At 43.9% G+C, this 19,121-nt stretch overlaps 1 protein-coding gene across 1 annotated transcript; it reads left to right on the forward strand.

The window, feature by feature from the left end:
• The first annotated feature begins 526 nt into the window (after window positions 1-526).
• On the forward strand, window positions 527-18,156 carry taf2 (TAF2 RNA polymerase II, TATA box binding protein (TBP)-associated factor). The gene is made up of 26 exons (XM_053621305.1): window positions 527-896; window positions 1,002-1,056; window positions 1,899-2,059; window positions 2,181-2,299; window positions 3,327-3,468; window positions 3,643-3,874; window positions 4,258-4,442; window positions 4,924-5,037; window positions 6,054-6,153; window positions 6,316-6,401; window positions 6,621-6,756; window positions 7,098-7,252; window positions 7,473-7,587; window positions 8,201-8,310; window positions 9,520-9,585; window positions 10,115-10,367; window positions 10,472-10,612; window positions 10,726-10,836; window positions 10,966-11,159; window positions 11,446-11,585; window positions 12,617-12,686; window positions 12,821-12,930; window positions 13,832-14,034; window positions 15,264-15,422; window positions 15,640-15,742; window positions 15,879-18,156. Exons 1-26 carry the CDS (start codon window positions 847-849, stop codon window positions 16,157-16,159), a joined length of 3,591 nt encoding a protein of 1,196 aa, XP_053477280.1. The 5' UTR covers window positions 527-846; the 3' UTR covers window positions 16,160-18,156.
• The last annotated feature ends 965 nt before the right edge of the window (window positions 18,157-19,121 follow it).

Here is a 19,121-nt window from a genome sequence, read left to right on the forward strand (position 1 = left end):
TTCCTAAATAGTCTACATATATAGGCGACATGAACAAAATTAGACAGATTAACTTGATTGGACTTAAGTAAGTGTCCAATAAGTTTCCAAGAATAATGTTTTTTTTTTTTGTCCGATGGCTTAAAAAAAAAAAAGATTTACTTCACTTTTCTTGATAACCAAAGGAAAGCCAGAAGCACATGATAGGGAGCCGCTGTGAATGTTTGCGCATGCGCACTGTACAGACCGTGAATGCGCTTCAAGTGCTCAAATTTCCTCTTTATTATTATTATTATTATTATTTTATCATTTAGCTTTTTTAATTTGAGTACAAACAAAATTCCCGGATAAGGCCATGTCTGATTTGTCCCCGCGTTAAAACTCGACAAATACAAATAAAACTCAAATTTTTATTTTTTTACGCGTTAAAATTATTTACACTTAAATTTACTACAAATTGTCACAATTTAATTAAACATTCAATTTATCAGAACATGAACCTGAAATACGAGGCTATTAAAACATCCGGGTTTACAGCCGGGCTTCTTCCGGGATTTTACGCGGGAGGTCAAAGGTTACGAACAAAATGGCTGCCCTCGGCTTGTGGACGGTCAGTGCTGACTGAGCCGTCCGAAGGGACTGGGTCTTCTGAAATGCACAATAGAAACACGAAGGATGACAACACCTACAGTCCTTTCTCGGAGGGATTATACTGTAATCTGATAGTTTTAAAAGGCTTGGCGGCGTCTTGCAGTGCAAGTTAGCCAGACAGCTATAACATCCCGTTGTTTTATTCTGCCAGAAAAGCATTCGGTTTTTGCTCTCAGGACTCATTTCCGTCTGAGATCTGCTGGACTGGCTCCGGAAATGAACCGCAAGAAGGACAAGGGCTTTGAGAGTCCGCGACCTTATAAATTATAAGTATCCCAACAGTCTTCTTTTCACGTGTCTTACTCATTTCCAGTCTTGCATGGTTTGCACCGGTGTGTGATTTTAACAGGTTCTGTGTGTCCCCCTTATACAACCCACCAGGTGGTGTGCATAAACAACATCAACTTCCAGAGGAAGTCGGTCATTGTGAGTAGAATATTTCAGTGTGTTTGTACTCATGTTTCAATGATTAAAGTGAATAAGGAATGTGGATACACAACACATGGGTGTTTGTTGTTGTTATTAGTAGTAGTAGTAGTGATTACACTGGAAATCAGAAATCTCCATATTAATGTTTTGCATGATCATTGGAATGCTTCTGGATTAAATATGCTGCCATGTCTCCTCTAGATCCTGCAACCTTATTCAGAATCTGCTATTATACGAGTCAGGAAGACCGACATAACGATAGACGGACCTATTTACTAGCATTTTCACCCCTATTAGTCTTCTCGACAAGTCTAAATCAATACTTTTGGTTCGTTCGGTTTGGTGCCTGGCTTAAGAGGCTCGATCCCTGACATTACCGACTATTTCAAACATGCTCGAACTGTTCTTTCTAGATTTTCCCTCTTCAGAAAGCATCCTGTTGAGATACGGTTCACGGACATTTCGAACTCGCTGGTGTACTGGAGAACGTGTTGTTCCATCAACGCTGGCATCCCGTCCCGTCCCGGCCTGTCCCGGACGCATGACCAATAAATAAATAAATGACCAAGTGTAATAATTTAGTCTCATTTGTTTAATCAGGTTCTCTTCATCTGCTTTTTGGATTTGTGTGAAAATCTGATGACGTTTTAGGCCATATTTGTGCAGATATCTAGAACGTTCTAAAGGGCTCACAAGCTTTCAAGCGGCACTGTAGCTGATGGATTGCTGGACCGGATAATAGACCGACTGACGGACGGACTGTTTGAATGACTGGTGAACTGGCTGACTTGCATTACGTCTGAATTAGGAAACGTTGTATTAACTGTGTTTGAATTCAGGGCTATGTGGAGTTGACCATCTTCCCCAGCGTGGTGAACCTGAACCGCATCAAGCTGAACAGCAAGCAGTGCCGCATCTACAGGGTGCGGGTGAACGAGCTGGAAGCGCCGTTCCTTTACAACGACCCCACGCTGGAGGTCTGCCACCACGAGTCCAAGCAGTGAGCGTTGCATGTCATGACCTTCTATACGCCGGTGTTTGCAGATACTGTAGATATGAGCTCCAACACACACTTGTGTAAGATCACGTTTAGGGCAACGTTTATTTGTTATGTCCCGCAGGCGGAATCTGAACTATTTCTCCAGTGCCTATGCTGCAGCAGTGAGCGCTGTGGATCCTGATGCTGGAAATGGAGAGCTCTCTATTAAAGTGCCCGCTGAGCTGTGGAAGCAGGGAGACGGTGAGTCCGCGTCCGCTCGTGGGAAAACCAGTCCCCAGAGCGCAACGTTTCAGTGATTCGGATCAGCTCATAAACGTGAATATCGTGTTTGGCGTCTACAGTTTGCTTCTTTAGATTTGTGCTGAAATTTCGAACGGGACAGATATACAGACAGGATATGTCCGTTATTTATTTACGTTCACGTAGCAGCCCGTGTTAAGACTCGCGTTGTTTTTGTTGTTGTTAATGATGAATGAAATTTTGGATTGGAATTGTAAATCTTTAGAGAGTTTATTCGTGACGAGGGGGCCGTCGTTAGGGGCCAAGCACGCGCCTATTGCGTATTTAGTGTTGTTACTATTCTACTCTAAAGTCTGTGGCTGCCTGTGGATCTGTATGAAGTAAAAAGTTAATCGGACATAGTGCCAACAGCGCCACCGTTGGTTCAGTGTACATTTGTGTCTAACTTTTGCTCCATTTGATGTAGGAATGAAATGAATGGATCATGCACAGTTCGTTACAGCACAGTGTAATTCTTTACAGTTTTTCCTCGCATGGCCCAGTGTATTAGGAAGTTGGGGTCGTAGCGCAGGGTCAGCCATGATATGGCGCACCTGTTGGGTCCTTTGCTCAAGTGGCAGCGCTGGGGCTTGAACCATGACCAGAGCCATATCACCGTGCAGCACTCTCCTGGTTTCCCACTGAAGCTAAGCAGGGTTGAGCCTGGACAGTACCTGGATGGGAGACCTCTTGGGGAAAACTAAGGTTGCTGCTGGAAGTGGTATTAGTGAGGCCAGCAGGGGGCGCTCACCTGGTCTGTGTGGGGCCTAATCCCCCCGGTATAGTGGTGGCTTTTGGATGAGATGCTAAACCGATGTTAAATCTTGACTCTCTGTGGTCATTAATTTTTTTTTTATTTATATCGTGTGTCAGCCGAAAAGACTTGCTTTTAATTAAGGAGCAATTCAGAGATATTTAGCTTCTCTCTCTCTGTCTCTCTCTCTCTCTCTCTCTCTTACACTCTTTGTGTCTGTGGTGTTTCTATCAGAGATGAAGGTGCTGAAGGTGTACATCGAGTTCTCGCTGGACCAGCCGAAGGGCGGGCTGCACTTCGTTGTGCCTGACACGGAGGGCAGCATGGCCGAGAGGGGAGCTCACGTCTTCTCCTGCGGATACCAGAATTCCACACGGTAAACGAATCATTTCCCGCGCTAGGTCTCGGCGTATTTTCCGCGAAAGGCCTAATATAAACGCGTCCAATGTACAGTAGTGGTGTTCCATATTTCTTAAAGGACTTAGATATCGTGTCAGGAAAAAACGCTACTCGTTTAACCTCGGATGACGTTGACGTGCATCACGTGCAGGTTCTGGTTTCCCTGCGTGGACTCGTACTCGGAGCTGTGCACGTGGAAGCTGGAGTTCACCGTGGACGCCTCCATGGTGGCCGTGTCATGTGGTGACCTCATGGAGACCGTCTACACTCACGACATGCGCAAGAAGACTTTTCATTACGTGCTGCCCATCCCGACCGCCGCGCCCAACATCTCGCTGGCAGTGGGGCCGTTCGAGATCCTCGTGGACCCCTACATGCATGAGGTGGGACTTTGATCATAATTCAAGACATATACATATATATATATATATATACATACATACATACATACATACATGTCCACTTTTGACCACTGGATGGCGATGTAAAGCTAATGTCGAACATATTGCTGTACAGTCAGTTCCAGAACTATTGGCACCCTTCATGAAAATGATTTTAAAATATATATTTTTTTTAAAAATAGGGTAACTGTGCCTGTAGCAAATCTCTCCATAGTGCAAACGTTTCCCATTACTTCAGGGAAAAGGAGAAGAAAAAAAACAGTTGTGCGTGTGAACAGGACAGGATGAGGGTTTCTCAATCAACTCCTGATGTTTGTTGGTTGAGATGTAACGTGTCTGTGTGTGTATATATCATTTTATTTTAGGTGACTCATTTCTGCCTGCCTCAGCTGCTGCCGCTGCTTAAACACACCATGTCCTACCTACACGAGGTGTTCGAGTTCTATGAGGAAATCCTGACCTGCCGTTACCCGTACTCCTGCTTCAAGACCGTGTTTGTGGACGAGGCCTACACGCAGGTCTCCTCCTATGCCTCCATGAGCATTTTCAGGTGAGGTTGGGGCTGAAAAGGTGCATCAAGGAGATCTGACGTTCTTGTATCTGTAACGTTACACTATTCTGGTGGAGATAACGGACGGGTGGATGGACAATGCTGGTTAAGGCTCTGGGTTACTGATCAGAAGGTCGGGGGTTCAAGCCCCAGCACTGCCAAGCTGCCACTGTTGGGCCCTTAGCAAGCAAGGCCCTTAACCTTCTCTACTCCAGGGTTGCTGTATCATGGCTGACCCTGTGCTCTGACCCCAGCTTCCTGACATGCTGGGGTATGCGAAGAAAACAATTTCAATGTGCTGTAATGTATATGTGATTAATAAAGACTCATTATGGATGGGTGGGTGGGTGGCTGGGTAAACTGTTAGACAGACTAACGGAGAGATAGACGGGTCGACGGCTTTCCGTAATCGAGTATGTATTCTTCAAATAATCGTGTGGCATTTTGAATAATTGTTTATTTGCTCCTCCCCCTTTTGCAGTACAAACCTGCTGCACAGCGGAATGATTATAGACCAGACGCCAGTAACACGCCGCTGTCTGGCACAGGGCCTGGCGCAACAGTTCTTCGGCTGCTTCATCTCACGCATGTCATGGTGAGCGCGCATGCCATCAGGTTTGGACGATGACTCATTTATTACAGTCGCTCGTTATCCGCCGAACGCCCGAAGACGCCGCCGTTTCCACCGCGGAGTCGGAAACTTTGGACGTACCGTGAAACAAGTAGTAGGTTTTAATTTTAAACGCACGTGACGTGTGCGTTTAAAGCATCACTCGCTAGCATCAGATACAACGCGCTGTGGGTTTTGTGCCTGTTGCGACATAAAACCCAAACCTCCTAGCTCAAAGATGTGGAAATTCGACTAGGTACGCGAAACTCGGACACAATGCACCCCGTTGTTCTAAAACCCGAATCAGATGTTCAGGCTGCGGTTCCGCTTTTTTTATTTGGACTCGCCCGAGCCCAGTTGCGTAACCAGGCGTGCTCGGTGATTGAGAACAGTCGCCTGAGTGGAGTCCGTCGTGTGGTTTAATGTTGTTCAGGGCTGTAATTGGAGACAGGCGACCAAGAAACTGGGCTATCGTTCCAGATTTCCTCCTCCTCCTCCTCCTTTTCTCTTCATTTCCTCTGCCTCAGCATCTGAGCTTCACGTTGCTTTTCCAAGCAACTTTTACCATATGGAAAGCTGACCAGATGGGTGCTAGGAGCGTTTATTCTCATTCTGAAAGCATTATGCAAATGTTTTCCTTTAAAATATCTCACAATGACATAATTCTCGCCAGCGAGAAAAGTGCGTGTTAATCGTTTAAAACTAAACTGTAGCCAAATCTCACCTCCCTTTCGAACCTACGGTTTAAACCAGCTGGAACGTTTCTCCTGTTTAAGCGTGATTCGATCGGACGCTGGTTTTAGTTTCTACTCCGAAGACCGGGACAGTATGTCCACCCGGCGTGTTAAAAAATGGTCCATGAGGGCACAGTCTGCCGAAACGCGTTACTGTTAGACGTGTGCCAACAATCACTTGTATCACACGCCGAGTTCCACACGTGATACTGTGGATTAGTTTAGGGATCAAAAACGAGTTAAAAACCCCTCGTATTCGGCTTGCAGGTCTGATGAATGGGTGTTGAAAGGCATCTCGGGCTACATCTACGGCCTGTACCTGAAGAAGACGTTCGGCGTCAACGAGTATCGCCACTGGATCAGGGAGGTGAGGATGGGACACGATGGGTTTTTGAGGACTAGCTTGAATTGAGTTTCTTTGGAATTTCTCAAAACACACACATATGTGTGTGTGTGTGTGTGTGTATATATATATAAATATATATAAATTGCTGGGGGGGCGGTTTTTTGTTGTGTTTTTCCCGGACAGGAACTGGACAGGATTGTGGAATATGAGCTGAAAACAGGAGGCGTCCTGCTGCACCCCACGTTCGCCGTGGGAAAAGAAAAAGACGGGTAACGCTCATCGTGTGCTCGAACTGCCACGTCCAGGCCAATCAAGCACACAAATGAACAGATATAATGCATTCCATATGAAAATTATACCACATACTACCACAATTGTATGTCCATATCCTGCTGGCTGTGGCGTTATTTTTTTAAATGACTTCGACACCAATCCAGAACGAACGGAACACGTGACGTATATAAAACACACACGTTTGTTTGTTACAGCCCTACTCCGCACTTGCATTTCTCCATCAAACACCCGCACACGCTGTCCTGGGAGTACTACAGAATGTTCCAGTGCAAGGCACACCTGGTCATGAGGCTGATCGAGAACCGGATCAGTATGGAGTTCATGCTGCAGGTAACAAAAGTCTGCGCACCCACACACACCCTTTTTAAGTTCTAGTTATCGAGTTTACCTGCCGCACGTTAGCACTAGTGCTAGTGTGGCTGGTCCTACATGGATACCCTAAAGATGCCTTCAGTGTGTAATCTCCCATCGATGATGCTTTTTTTTTTTTGGTTTGACGTAAAACCAAATTGCAAAGAAATCATCAGGACCGATTTGGCTGTGACGCGGACCTACGGGTGTGCAAACGCGCTCGGATTTTCAGTACTGGTTTATGACGGGTATAACACGCACAGATCGGTCGTTAGAGCGTTCCTTTTATACATTTTAAAGCTTATAAATTCATTCCTCAGGTGTTCAACAAGTTGTTAAGCCTGGCCAGCACGGCGTCGTCGCAGAAGTACCAGTCGCACATGTGGAGCCAGATGCTTCTGTCCACCTCTTGGTTTCTCAAGTCCATTTCCAACGTGTCCGGGAAGGACATTGGGCCCTTGATCAAGCAATGGGTGTATCCTTTCCATGGCACCAGCAGGGTTTCGGGCGAATTTGATCGATCGTCTGTACAGAACGAGTACATGGCAAAGTGATACCATGTGACCTAAGTGCGAATGCTGTCACACGGTATCGGATCTTGATATCTGATCTTTTTTTTTTTTTTTTACGATATTAATGTTTATGCGTCCGTTTTCCTTCCTCGTTATGTCGCTTCCTGAGCTCTTTGCTGTCAGAGACCAGAGTGGGGTGGTTAAGTTCTTTGGGAGCTTTGCCTTCAACAGGAAAAGGAACGTGCTGGAGCTGGAGATCCGTCAGGATTACATGTCTTCCGGCACTCAGAAATACGTGGTAAGTCCGAGCGCATGAAAAATTCCAGAAATAACTTTTTCTTTCTTTTTTTTTTTTTCGGAACTACTCAAATTCATTCAATGAAACGCACGGTCCAGCACACTTTTTTTTTCTAACGCGTAGAATGAAAGTGTAGTATATTTCACGGCACATTTATTGTAGCTGTTATCGCAGTTAACGTCTGATAACATTGGTGTTAATTACCACCAACCTTATTTACGTCTTCTGTTTTCATTTGCCTGGACCTTCCAGTGTAACCAGGACTGATGCTGAGCTAACAGACTTTATGCCAGGTTGTAGGATGGGTGGGTGGGTGTCTGTACCTTTTAATATGACGTTTTTAAAAGTGAAAAATATTGTTTAGGAATAATTTAAGATTTTGAAAGCATAATATCTTGCATTTTTAGGATCATGAAGGATATCTTGACTGACTAATAAACATTCAATATGATTGTACTGTTCTCTTAGTAGGCTTAGAAAGTCTTTCCCTGCTGAGTTTATACCATTCATCAGATATTGATTGGGGTTTATGGGCTGTTTATTGAGAAACAGCCATCCAAAAATCCATTCATGGATTCATTTTGCATGTATTTCTTATGATCCATCTGCGCAGGGCCCCATCAAAGTGACTGTTCAGGAGCTGGATGGATCCTTCAACCACACGCTGCAGATTGAAGAGAACAGCCTCAAGCATGACATCCCCTGTCATTCCAAAAGCAGGAGGTTCATCTTTCACAACAGTGGCTCCACTAGATGCTTTCTTAAAATTCCCATCTCTTCAAACCTTAAGTGAAAATTCAACATAATTTGTAAACACGAAACCTCTTAAGACATACTGTAACCGCAGCACATAGTTGTGATCTTGTCACGGAGTGGATTAAAAAAAAAAAAAAAATTTTTTTTTTTTTTTTAGGATTCTTATTGTTAGTATTCTTATTGTTCTTTGTATTGTTATTCTCCTAATCTCCCTAAAGTGCCCAATAAATCAAGACCTGTATGGTAAAAAGTTTTGAAATTTGGTACATTGATAGTACAGGCCGCGAGTAACTCTCACACCAAAAATGGCCCACGCGAGCCCATAGGTGGTGCTACAGGCCACGCCCAAATATCTACGTGATTTTTCTCTGAAAATTGGCATACATGCCTTAATTCTCAGGGTGCACAAAAAACCCATTGGGGACCCATAAAGTCCGCCATGATAGACTTTCCAGTATATTTTGAAAAAACTTGTCCAAAACTACAAAAATCTTCTCCTCATGAACCGTAGGTCCGATTGACTTTGAAATAGACGTCTTTCTACAGGCAGTAAGGAATAAAAATTGGCCACACTATTTCCATATCCGTGAATTGACAACTGTTGCACGTATTTCTTGCATGTGTCCATAAATCAATGGAACATTAACAGTATGTTACCACGTGCGAAAAACAACGACATTTAAAAGGAATATTAGCTTTAATAATACCTGCTTATATTGTGTTTAACGATATATTTATTCTAGATGCTAGATGGCGCTGTTTGTCTTGGATCGAGCCAAAGTACGCTTCATTCAGATTAATGTTAGAGCAGCATTAATGAATTAGAAACAATGTTAAGTTGGCGTTGTGTCTGCGTGACGTAACGCTCCAAAATTCCTACTGACTCCTGATTTTTTCCTCTCTACAAAGATAATTTGTGGAAAAACTACAAAAACGAGCTTAAAATCTGCCATTGATCCAAATGTTGCATCCGTGGGATACATTTCTCTCCCGTGTCAATTTTGAAACGGTCCGCAATCTTGAAGAGGAATCCACCATTGCTGCTTGCAGCTATATATATATATATATATATATATATATATATATATATATATATATATATATATATATATATATATATATATATATATAAAATCAATTTTAAATGAAATTAAAAACATTTCCGTGTTTTTTAAGGAACAAGAAGAAGAAAATCCCTCTGATGAATGGAGAAGAGGTGGACATGGACCTGTCTGCGATGGAGTAAGGCTTTTTTTTTTTTTTTTTTTTACATCTCTGCTGCGGTATTTAGATTTCAGGATAAAGAATGCAGGGGGTCTAGGGAGAAACGTGATGTCTCACACCGTCCTAAACCACATCGGTGGTTTAAGTCTGTGCGAATTCGCTGAAGAGCTGGATGTGGTTTGAGGTGGAAAACATTTTCATGCGAGACAGACCTCCGTTATACATTAGTGACTTTAGTCTTAAAGCTTCAGAGCAGCCGCTCTGCCCAACTAGCTTTTCATGAATCGTTTAACAACAGTCCCTATGTTTTGGTTGCCTGGAAACCTGATTGACTAGCGTAAATGTAAAGATTTACTCTCAACTGAGAAACGTAATCGAGTCAGAAGCCAGACACAACAGGAAGTTGTGGCGTTTTCAGTCTGTTAGGTTAAATTTTGAACCGCGTTGAGGTCGGTACTTATTTCCAGCGTCTTGCACGGTGCTAAACTGAAGGCTATAACGACGATACGTTAATGATAAGACGGCGTGTACTTCCGATGCGTTTCAGTGCGGACTCGCCGCTGCTGTGGATCCGGATCGACCCCGACATGGCAGTGCTAAGGAAGGTGGAGCTGGCGCAGGCCGACTTCATGTGGCAGTACCAGCTGCGCTACGAGCGAGACGTGGTGGCACAGGAGGAGGCGATTGTGGCGCTGGAGAAATTCCCCACGGCCGCCTCTCGCCTCGCCCTCACCGACATCCTCGAGCACGAGCAGTGCTTCTACAAAGTGCGCATGCAGGCATGCTTCTGCCTGGCCAAGGTAAGGACGCGAGCGTCGCCTTTCAAGGTCTCATCATGCTGTGAGCAGAACCGAATCAGAAAACCGCAATTCTCATGCTCTCCATGAATTCTGTGAATTTTCAGATTGCCAACTCCATGGTGAGCACCTGGCAAGGCCCTCCAGCCATGAAGTCCCTCTTCACGCGCATGTTCTGCTGCAAGAGCTGCCCCAACATTGTCAAGACCAACAACTTCATTAACTTCCAGAGCTACTTCCTGCAGAAGGTACCAGGCGACGTCGTTCGGTGTTCTCTTACGACACGTCACGACCATAAGCTGCACGTTTAAATCTTATTTCTCGTGGTTTTATTATAAATTTTTTATTTTTTTTTTATTAGACCATGCCGGTGGCTATGGCTTTGCTCAGGGACGTGCAGAATCTCTGTCCCAAGGAGGTGCTCAACTTCATTCTGGACCTCATCAAGTACAACGATAACGGGAAGAATAAGGTGAGACGTCGAGCTTCGCCGCAAACAAACCGCGTCTCGTTATTGTTGGTACTAGACCTCCTCGCATTTGTACTTGTCGAGCGTTTTATATCATGCATTCAGACGCCGCGTCGTCCTCCGATCTTCCAGTTTTCAGATAATTACTACCGCGCTGACCTGATCGAAGCCCTGACCAACTCCTTAACACCGGCCATCAGCATCAATAACGAGGTACGCACGGTGGACAGTCTGAACGCCGACGTCAAGCTCATCCTGGAGGAAGTGACGCGCTTCCTCAACATGGAGAAACTGCTGCCTAGCTACAGGAACGCCATCACCGTCAGGTACGGAGAGAGACGGGTTTGAATTTCAGCCCTGTAAGACGACGTGATGGAAAATAGGAACGAATGATTTGTACGAGTTCATTAAAACTGTTTACATACGTGCGGATCGGACGTGACGCATCTCCGTAATATGAAATGTAAATAAACGTATCAAAAACTTATTATAACTATTGAAAATATTCGTATTGTTTGGGTACAACGGGCGCTTTGCTGATGGTTCTCTTGATATTGCAACGCATCCTCCTGAGAGTATCGTGCTAACACTAACAAACGTTCTGTGTCGTAGCTGCCTACGGGCCATCAGGATGCTGCAGAAGAACGGACACATCCCCAGCGACCCGAGCCTGTTTAAAGCCTACGCGGAGTACGGCCATTTTGTGGACGTGAGAGTTGCTGCGCTCGAGGCTGTGGTCGACTATACGAGAGGTTTACCTTTTCATTTCCAACCGTTTTCTGTTCAGTCTAAGCATGCTAATGTACGAATCTTTGCATCAGATTACACTGGTCCTTAAAGTGCGTCATCTCGTAGAAGCAAAACATCAATAAAATCGTACCCAAAATATAGGATAAGTAAAAATACCATCAACCAAATTAAAATATGCATCAAATATAACAATATGCAACCAAATGAAAACAATTCAGGCGAATGCAGAAAAGGCAATAACAGTGTTTACAGGAGGAGAGACGCAGACAGATCACCCAATAGAGCGGTGGCGCAGGGACGACGTCAGTTTGTACCGGAACCCAATACCCAATAGGATTTTCACATATTGGATTATTGCAAAAAAATGTATCTCTGTGATCAACAAAAGTTTACAACACTAACACGTTTTATCCATCGAGATCATTTTCACAAATGAACACAACTTTTATGAAGTTTGAAGCCTAAATACAATCTCCAGAAATAAACAGCTAACCGTACGCTGTAAACAATCTACACCCCGGCCGCTCGACTTCAACGTCACCATCACCACGCTTCCGACAACTTTCCCAAACTTTATTTAAAACATTTTCCATAATACGGATTTGCTCTGTGGAGGAATTTTCATCCACGTTTTTTTTTTTTTTAGAACCAGTTTATCTACAACGTTTATTCCTGTTCGGCACGATGACGTTTAATGTCCCTGACAACGTCCGTAGTCCCGTTTAGCAACATGTTAGCGTTATGATTTCCCCTCACGCATGCTCCAGAGCTCAACGCGAAGCTGGTAGCTCGAGCGCTAAAATACAAAATGACGTCATCCCCGCGCCGCTCTATGGTGATTGGCTGTAAGTTTAGGAAGCGCTTGATTTGATCTGCAGTGGAGTTTTCTATGAGCGGAGAAAAACTTTAAACGTCATTATCGCAGTCGATCTTGTTCATTTAATCGCGGGCAGTCAAAATCGTAGTCGCGATCGATCTTGGATTAATTGTGCAGCGTGACGTGACGTGCGTGTTGTTGTGTTTTTATTGCCAGTTGACAGGAGCGCCGAGGAGTTTCAGTGGCTGTTGGACATGGTCCAGAACGATCCTGTGCACTACGTCAGGTCAGTGATTGTTATTTGTTGAATGCACAATGAAATACAAACAGTTGGATCCCTCCATTTTGGATTTTCTGATACGCCGCCGGCATTCGGGATTTTAGCTTTCTTTTCTCCTTTGCGTTAATGGCTTTTTGCAGACACAAGATTCTCAGCATGTTGTCGAGGAATCCCCCCTTCACCAAAGCCGCAGAGTCTCCTCTGTGCACCGAGGCTCTCGTGGACCAACTGTGGAAACTGATGAACTCTGGTAAGACCGACTGGGAATCGTTATAATAACTCGTAGGCCACGCCCGGTCTGTACCGATTCTGGGCTGGTTTTGGGGCGGGGCTTATAATCTCAGGTTTGCCTTCACGTAGAGAACTTCCTTCCGGACTGTGGATTGACGATCGTGCGCCGATCGTTTCTTTCTGCGCGCACACTGCCGAGTTTATTCCGCCATCCCAGAGTACATGCCGTGTTTCCGGTTAATTCGCTATGCCCCGCGACATGGAAAATCTCATAAAGCGCAGTTTAATGCGAAACACAAAGGCCCGCCCGTATCCCTCTCGGGACGGCCGGCTGCGCTCCTTACGGATTTGGCGCTTTTGCAACTCCTGGCTGTGATTTTAAAACGGTTCTGCTCGATCCGTCGTCAGTTTTAGTCTTCGAAGGCCTCACTCCTGAATTTCGAAGCTCGCGTGCCAAGAAAAGCGAAACCTGGCAGCTTTTCTCTTTCAGGTTTTGAAGTTAAAAAAGCATACGCAGTGTTGTTCCAGGTTTTTTTTTCAGCTTCAGTGTGTGATTATTGAGCGGGAGTGAGAGGCCATACCCCCTTTTCTTTCAGTGGGACTGACGAGCACTGCCATCTGATTTTCATCTTTTTAAACCAACACAAAATGTCAAACAAAGCCGTTTATTAAGTAAAACATCTACTTCAGATATTTATATCCCACTGCACATCCCACTTCAGGAACGTATATTATATATATATATACATATATATATATATATATATATATATATATATATATATATATATATATATATATATATATATATATACACACACACACACACACACACACACACGTATGTATGTATGTCATGAAGGAAAGTAACAAAAGCTGGATTAGCGATGCGTGTTGCGTATTTTTTGTCTTTTCCCCAGGTACCTCCCATGACTGGCGTTTGCGCTGTGACGCTGTAAACCTGTACCACACGCTGTTTGGTCTGACCAGGCCCTCGTGTCTGCCGCTGCCAGAACTCGGCCTCGTCCTCAACCTGAAAGAGAAGAAGGCCGTCCTGAACCCCACCATCAAATCAGATCAGGAAGGTCCTGACCTCACACCCGAGATAATCTTCGTTGGCAGTGTGAGTTGCGCCAGTGTTCATGCCGAGAAAGTTCCACCTTTCCAGAGAGGGTTTATGAACGCACAGTGTTCGATTTTTCTGTTCAGATTTTGAAAATTGACCTGCTTGAGGTTGCCAGATTTTTCTCGAGTCGATGCATCTGGAATTATTATTTTTTAAATATTTTTTTTTTGCTACTGGAAAACCGTAACGATCGGAAAAACGTCGCTTGGTCCGATTTAACGTCGGCTTCCGCTGCCATGTTCCGACGGTAGGGTCAGAATTTGGCATGGGACCCACAGAGTATCAACCATAATCATGTTTTTTTTGCCACAGTTGGCGTTCCATATCAAGTGGCTTCTGTGTGTTTGATGCAACATAAAAACACAAGACTTTATAAATGAAAACAAAAAAGACCATTACGTTGATGATTGAGCGAGAAGATAGCAGCACTGAAATAATCATCTAATAGCGGTCTAGTTTATCTCACGAACCAATGGAAATTCGGTTTAATTGAACAAAACGGCTTCCACGCTCGTTGTTCAACGGCCTACGGAGTAGCACTTGACCCAGCACGTCACGTTCCTGCAAAATATGCATTGTATATACTTTTAATATTGTGCGCTAACAGTTCTGTGCTCGACGTGGCCACGAGGTACTAGATGGATCCCGTGAAATCGGGATGCGTGCGTGGGATTTTGTCACGCTTTTAATCCACTGTTTTTAAGTTGTTGAAAATTCCTCAAATGAATGCCACTGTTTTGGTTAAATCCGTGTACTCTCGCAGTTGGGGAAAAAAAAATTACAGCCAGATGGTGGATTTTTAAGTGAGTGTGCAGTTAAATACAAAATAGTGTTTTGATGTAATCCTTTTATTTATTTATTTATTTATTTTTAATTTTATTTATTTTTTAAGGGCTGCATAATGTCCACATGACTGATAGGAGTGTGTTAGTTTTAATATTTTGTTGCATTTTCATATTTAATCTTTTTTTCTTACCCTGTTCTACTCCAAACACTGGAAGAACCTTTTTTTTTTTCTTTTCTTTTTTTTTGTAGTAATCTTTCAGTTTAATCGTTAGTCACGTGAAGTGAGTGGCTCTTATAAAATGCTCAATAGAAACACAGGCAGATATGCGTGAAAATGTAAAGGGGTGTAAACACTCTATTTACAGTACACGGTATGGTTTATTTTTTTTTGTTTTTTTTGGACTGGCTGAATTTTGTATCTCTCTTTCGTTTGTCTCCAGGTTAAGGAGGAGCATGTTGTCATGGAGCCGGTTTTGGGTGGCATAGCCCTCACCCCACAGGGCCTGAAGAGGAAGGCGGAGACTCCTTTGGCTTCGCCCCCCGAACCTGGGCAGGTGCTGCAGGACGAGCCGCCAGGAAAAATAGTCGCCAAGGGCCGAGTGAGTTCCAGTAGAGCAGTGGTTCTCCACCAGGGGGCGCTCTGGAGAGATCGGAAGGAGGGTGCAGATTGTTTTGGAGAAAAGAAAAAAAACACAGACAGGGCGTCATTTGGGTACCCTAGTAGAATCCGTTAGCCGATCTTTGCTGAACGTTTATTAATACATCGTTGACCGTATATATTTGCGTAAATGTTACGCGGTTCGTTCTCGTTCTCAGTTTCCAATGCAAGAGGACGAGGATATCGACATGGACACGGTTCACGACAGCCGAGCGTTTATCTACCACCACCTGAACATCCTGGATAGGCCGTCAACACCAGGCAAGCTGCGCGACATACGATAATAATCAGTGTTCAAATGTTTTATTAACAGGTTTTAACCCTGCTGCGAATTCATAAAAATGTCATTCGCATATTTTATGGAAAAAAAAATATATATATTCGATTCCGTCCACAGGTCGAGAGCCTCCTGTCGTGGAGCAGGTCGTTATGCCCATGCCATCCACGCCTGTCCAGACCTTCGCTAAGGAGGCCGCGTCGTCCTCTTCCTCCTCCAAGCACCACCACCATCACCACCACCACCACCATGAGCACAAGAAAAAGAAGAAGAAGCACAAACACAAGCACAAGCACAAACACAAGCATGAAAGCAAGGACAAGGACAAAGAAAAGGAGCGCGACCTCCACAGCTTCGGTAACAGCCCTGCGAGCGGCCGCTCGCTCTCGCTGTCCGACTGACACACGCTTTCTAATCGAAGGATCATTAGAAGAAACGCCGTCATGTCTAGAAACTCAAAATGTTGACTGCTTGTAGGAGTTCCAAATCACCCCACCTCCCCCCTCCCTCTCACGCGAAGCTCATCTCAATGCAAAAAAAAAAAAAAAGAAAGTGTCACAAATGGTCCTAACTGTATTTGCGTCCCAGCCGTATCAGTCGAATGCAGTGGTTCTAGAACATTCGCTAATTTTATTGCTTCCCAGTTAAAAGGAGCAGTATTGCCAGCCATGTTGTGCATTAGCTGAGCATTATGAATAGCAATGCTTCAACTTTGCTAATGTTAGCATTTCCTCAGGTAGATCGGTGAAATTCTCATACGTTTAACAACTTCCATTAGTTTGAAGTAACTAGCGTAGGTAGCACATGCTAGCAAAAACGGAAAGTTCTCCAAAAAGTTCAACAACCCCATGTTTCGTCGTGATTCGTTTTCTAATAACATGCTCGTTGCCTCGTGGTACGCCGGGTTTTTTTTTTCTTTTTTCTTTGTGTCGAACGTTTAAATAACGACCTGTGTTTTGTGTCTCGAGTCATTTTATCGTGAAAACGCACGAACACGCACCACTGGGATTGCGCAATGTTGAACTTTTTCTTTTTAAAGAACTGACTTCGCTAGTAACACGGCTAGTTCACGCTAACTCCTAAACTATGTCAAATCTTCCCTCTGGTTTTTTTTTTTACACACGATCCGACGGCATCGAGGTCCGGCAGCCGCCCCACACACGACGTCCCGTGATGGGCGAAGCTTCAGCCACCGCTTGGGTGGAATCTGATGGAGGAAGCGGGTGGGGTTTTATAACATAACTTTTATAATCTTTTCTGAATACTTGTAGATGAAATGAATAAATCTGATCCCTTTTATAAAAGAATTGTCATTCTCCTTTCCTTTTTAAACGGATTAGTAAACTACTACAAAACTACCGATGTCGGTTAGCTAGCTAACGACGGATGCTTGAGCGAGCGGTTAACGGTGTAAATCCAACGATAACCACGTGAACTAGCAGGTAATGATAGTTAGCTAGCTGAGGTTAGTTAATGTCTAACCGAAACGCCAACGTGTAGTTAGTTGAGTTGGCTAGAATGCTAGTGTTGGCATCGTGGTGGTATGTTCTAGGGTAATGTTGAGAGACAAAAACACCAAGATTTCACAAAACTGAGGTAAGTAAGGCCAAAGTAATAAACCAAACCCAACACGTACTCTCGTAATGAACATAACTTCTCTAATGTAAACACTTTTCTTTCTTTCTTTTCCCATAAATTCCCCCGGTTCGAACGCCCACCGACCTAAACCTTATGTATTCAAACCGTTTCCAGGACCTCCATCACTTCCTTCCACCAACACTCTAGTCGAACAAGACGCGTTAGTCTCGGGACGTGTTTTAATTGAACTTTAAAATAAACCTTTACTTGCATTTCAGACAGCTAATGTTTAGCTTAGTCTAGGCAACCTCCAACAATTTCTCCAACTTCTTCGGTGTCTAGCTAACCAGCGTTAACTTGAACCCCAAACCGTAGTCGGGTTTTTAGGTAAGAAACGATTCAAGACTGCGCTAATGCTAGACACGTTATGAACGTAGTTGAATCGTTCCCATATCTTCGGTGTTCACGTTGATACCTTCGCACTTCAAGGCTCGGCGTTATTCTGGGAAGACGATCTGCAAAGTAACACTCTGACAAGCGTCCGCGGTGTCTGAAATGGAGTAACGAGTCCCTGAACAAAGTGGGCGGTCGATATCTGCTTTAAGTACTACAGTGCGTCTCATCCTCATGGACTGGTCAGTTCTTGCTGTGAGATGTTCCACCACTCGATCTCTCGAGTGGGTGTGGACAGACGCTTACATGTAATTTCCCTCTTCAAGGACGATCAGCTGTCTTTACTGTCTCCCTGTAGCACCGTCTCAGGCGTCTTACGTTACAGACATTGCAGTTTATTGCTCTGGACACATCTGCGGTCCTCACGCCTCCCTGCAGCAGGTCTATGGCATGTTCACGCAGCTGAGCAGGAACCCTAGACGTCTTTCTTCTGGTGTTTTTCACAGTCAGTAGAAAGGTCTCTTTAGTGTCTGAAGTAACTGTAACCGTGAAACCTTTAATTATCGCCTCCGGCCTGTAAACTGTTCGCGTCTTAAGGACTGTCCCACAGGTGCATGCGCAATAATTGTGTACGGTTCATCGAACAAGCGTGAAAAATGTCATTTAAACCCTTTTCCGATAAAGATCTGCAAAGCCTATTTGGATTTCACGAAACGATCTTTAAAATCATCCGTCTCCTGAAAAAGGGTCGTTTGTTTGTTTATTTATTTATTTATTTATTTATTTATTTTGCTGAGTCCAAAAACAGTGTTGTATTCGTGAATTGATGTTTAATGTTTACTAAGACAAAATATTAGACTGTAATGTACACCGATGTCCTGATATCGGACTGCATCGTTCGCAAAAAAAAAATGTTTTTCCTTTTGGAAAATTTCAAAGGAGATAGATTGACATAAATATCGATATGGAAATACTAGATTGCTAGATAAATAAATAAATAAACAGTAAAGAGAAATCACAAATATTCAGAAGGTTTTCCTTAAATTAACAGTCCAATAACAATTACAAAATAGATGTGGACCTGCTTCTATCAGCAATGATGCAGTCAATATATTTTAATCATAATTATGTTGTCCGGATGATTTGTGAGAATGAAACACAATGGGTCATCATTCATTCGATTATTCAGTCAGAGCCTGGAGCCTGTCGCAGGGAACATCCTGGACAGGGTGCCAACCCATCTCAGGGTACAAGCGCGCATACATTCTCACCATTTAGAAATGCCAATCAGCCTACAGCGCATATCTTTGGATTCAGGGAGGAAACCCAGAACTATAATGTGGTGTGAAATCCTATCTACAGGGTGTGCAGTGGCTTAGTGGTTTGAATGTT

The sequence above is a fragment of the Ictalurus furcatus genome, chromosome 1 (genome assembly GCF_023375685.1).
Source record: "Ictalurus furcatus strain D&B chromosome 1, Billie_1.0, whole genome shotgun sequence".
In the NCBI taxonomy this organism is placed as follows: Eukaryota; Metazoa; Chordata; class Actinopteri; order Siluriformes; family Ictaluridae; genus Ictalurus; species Ictalurus furcatus.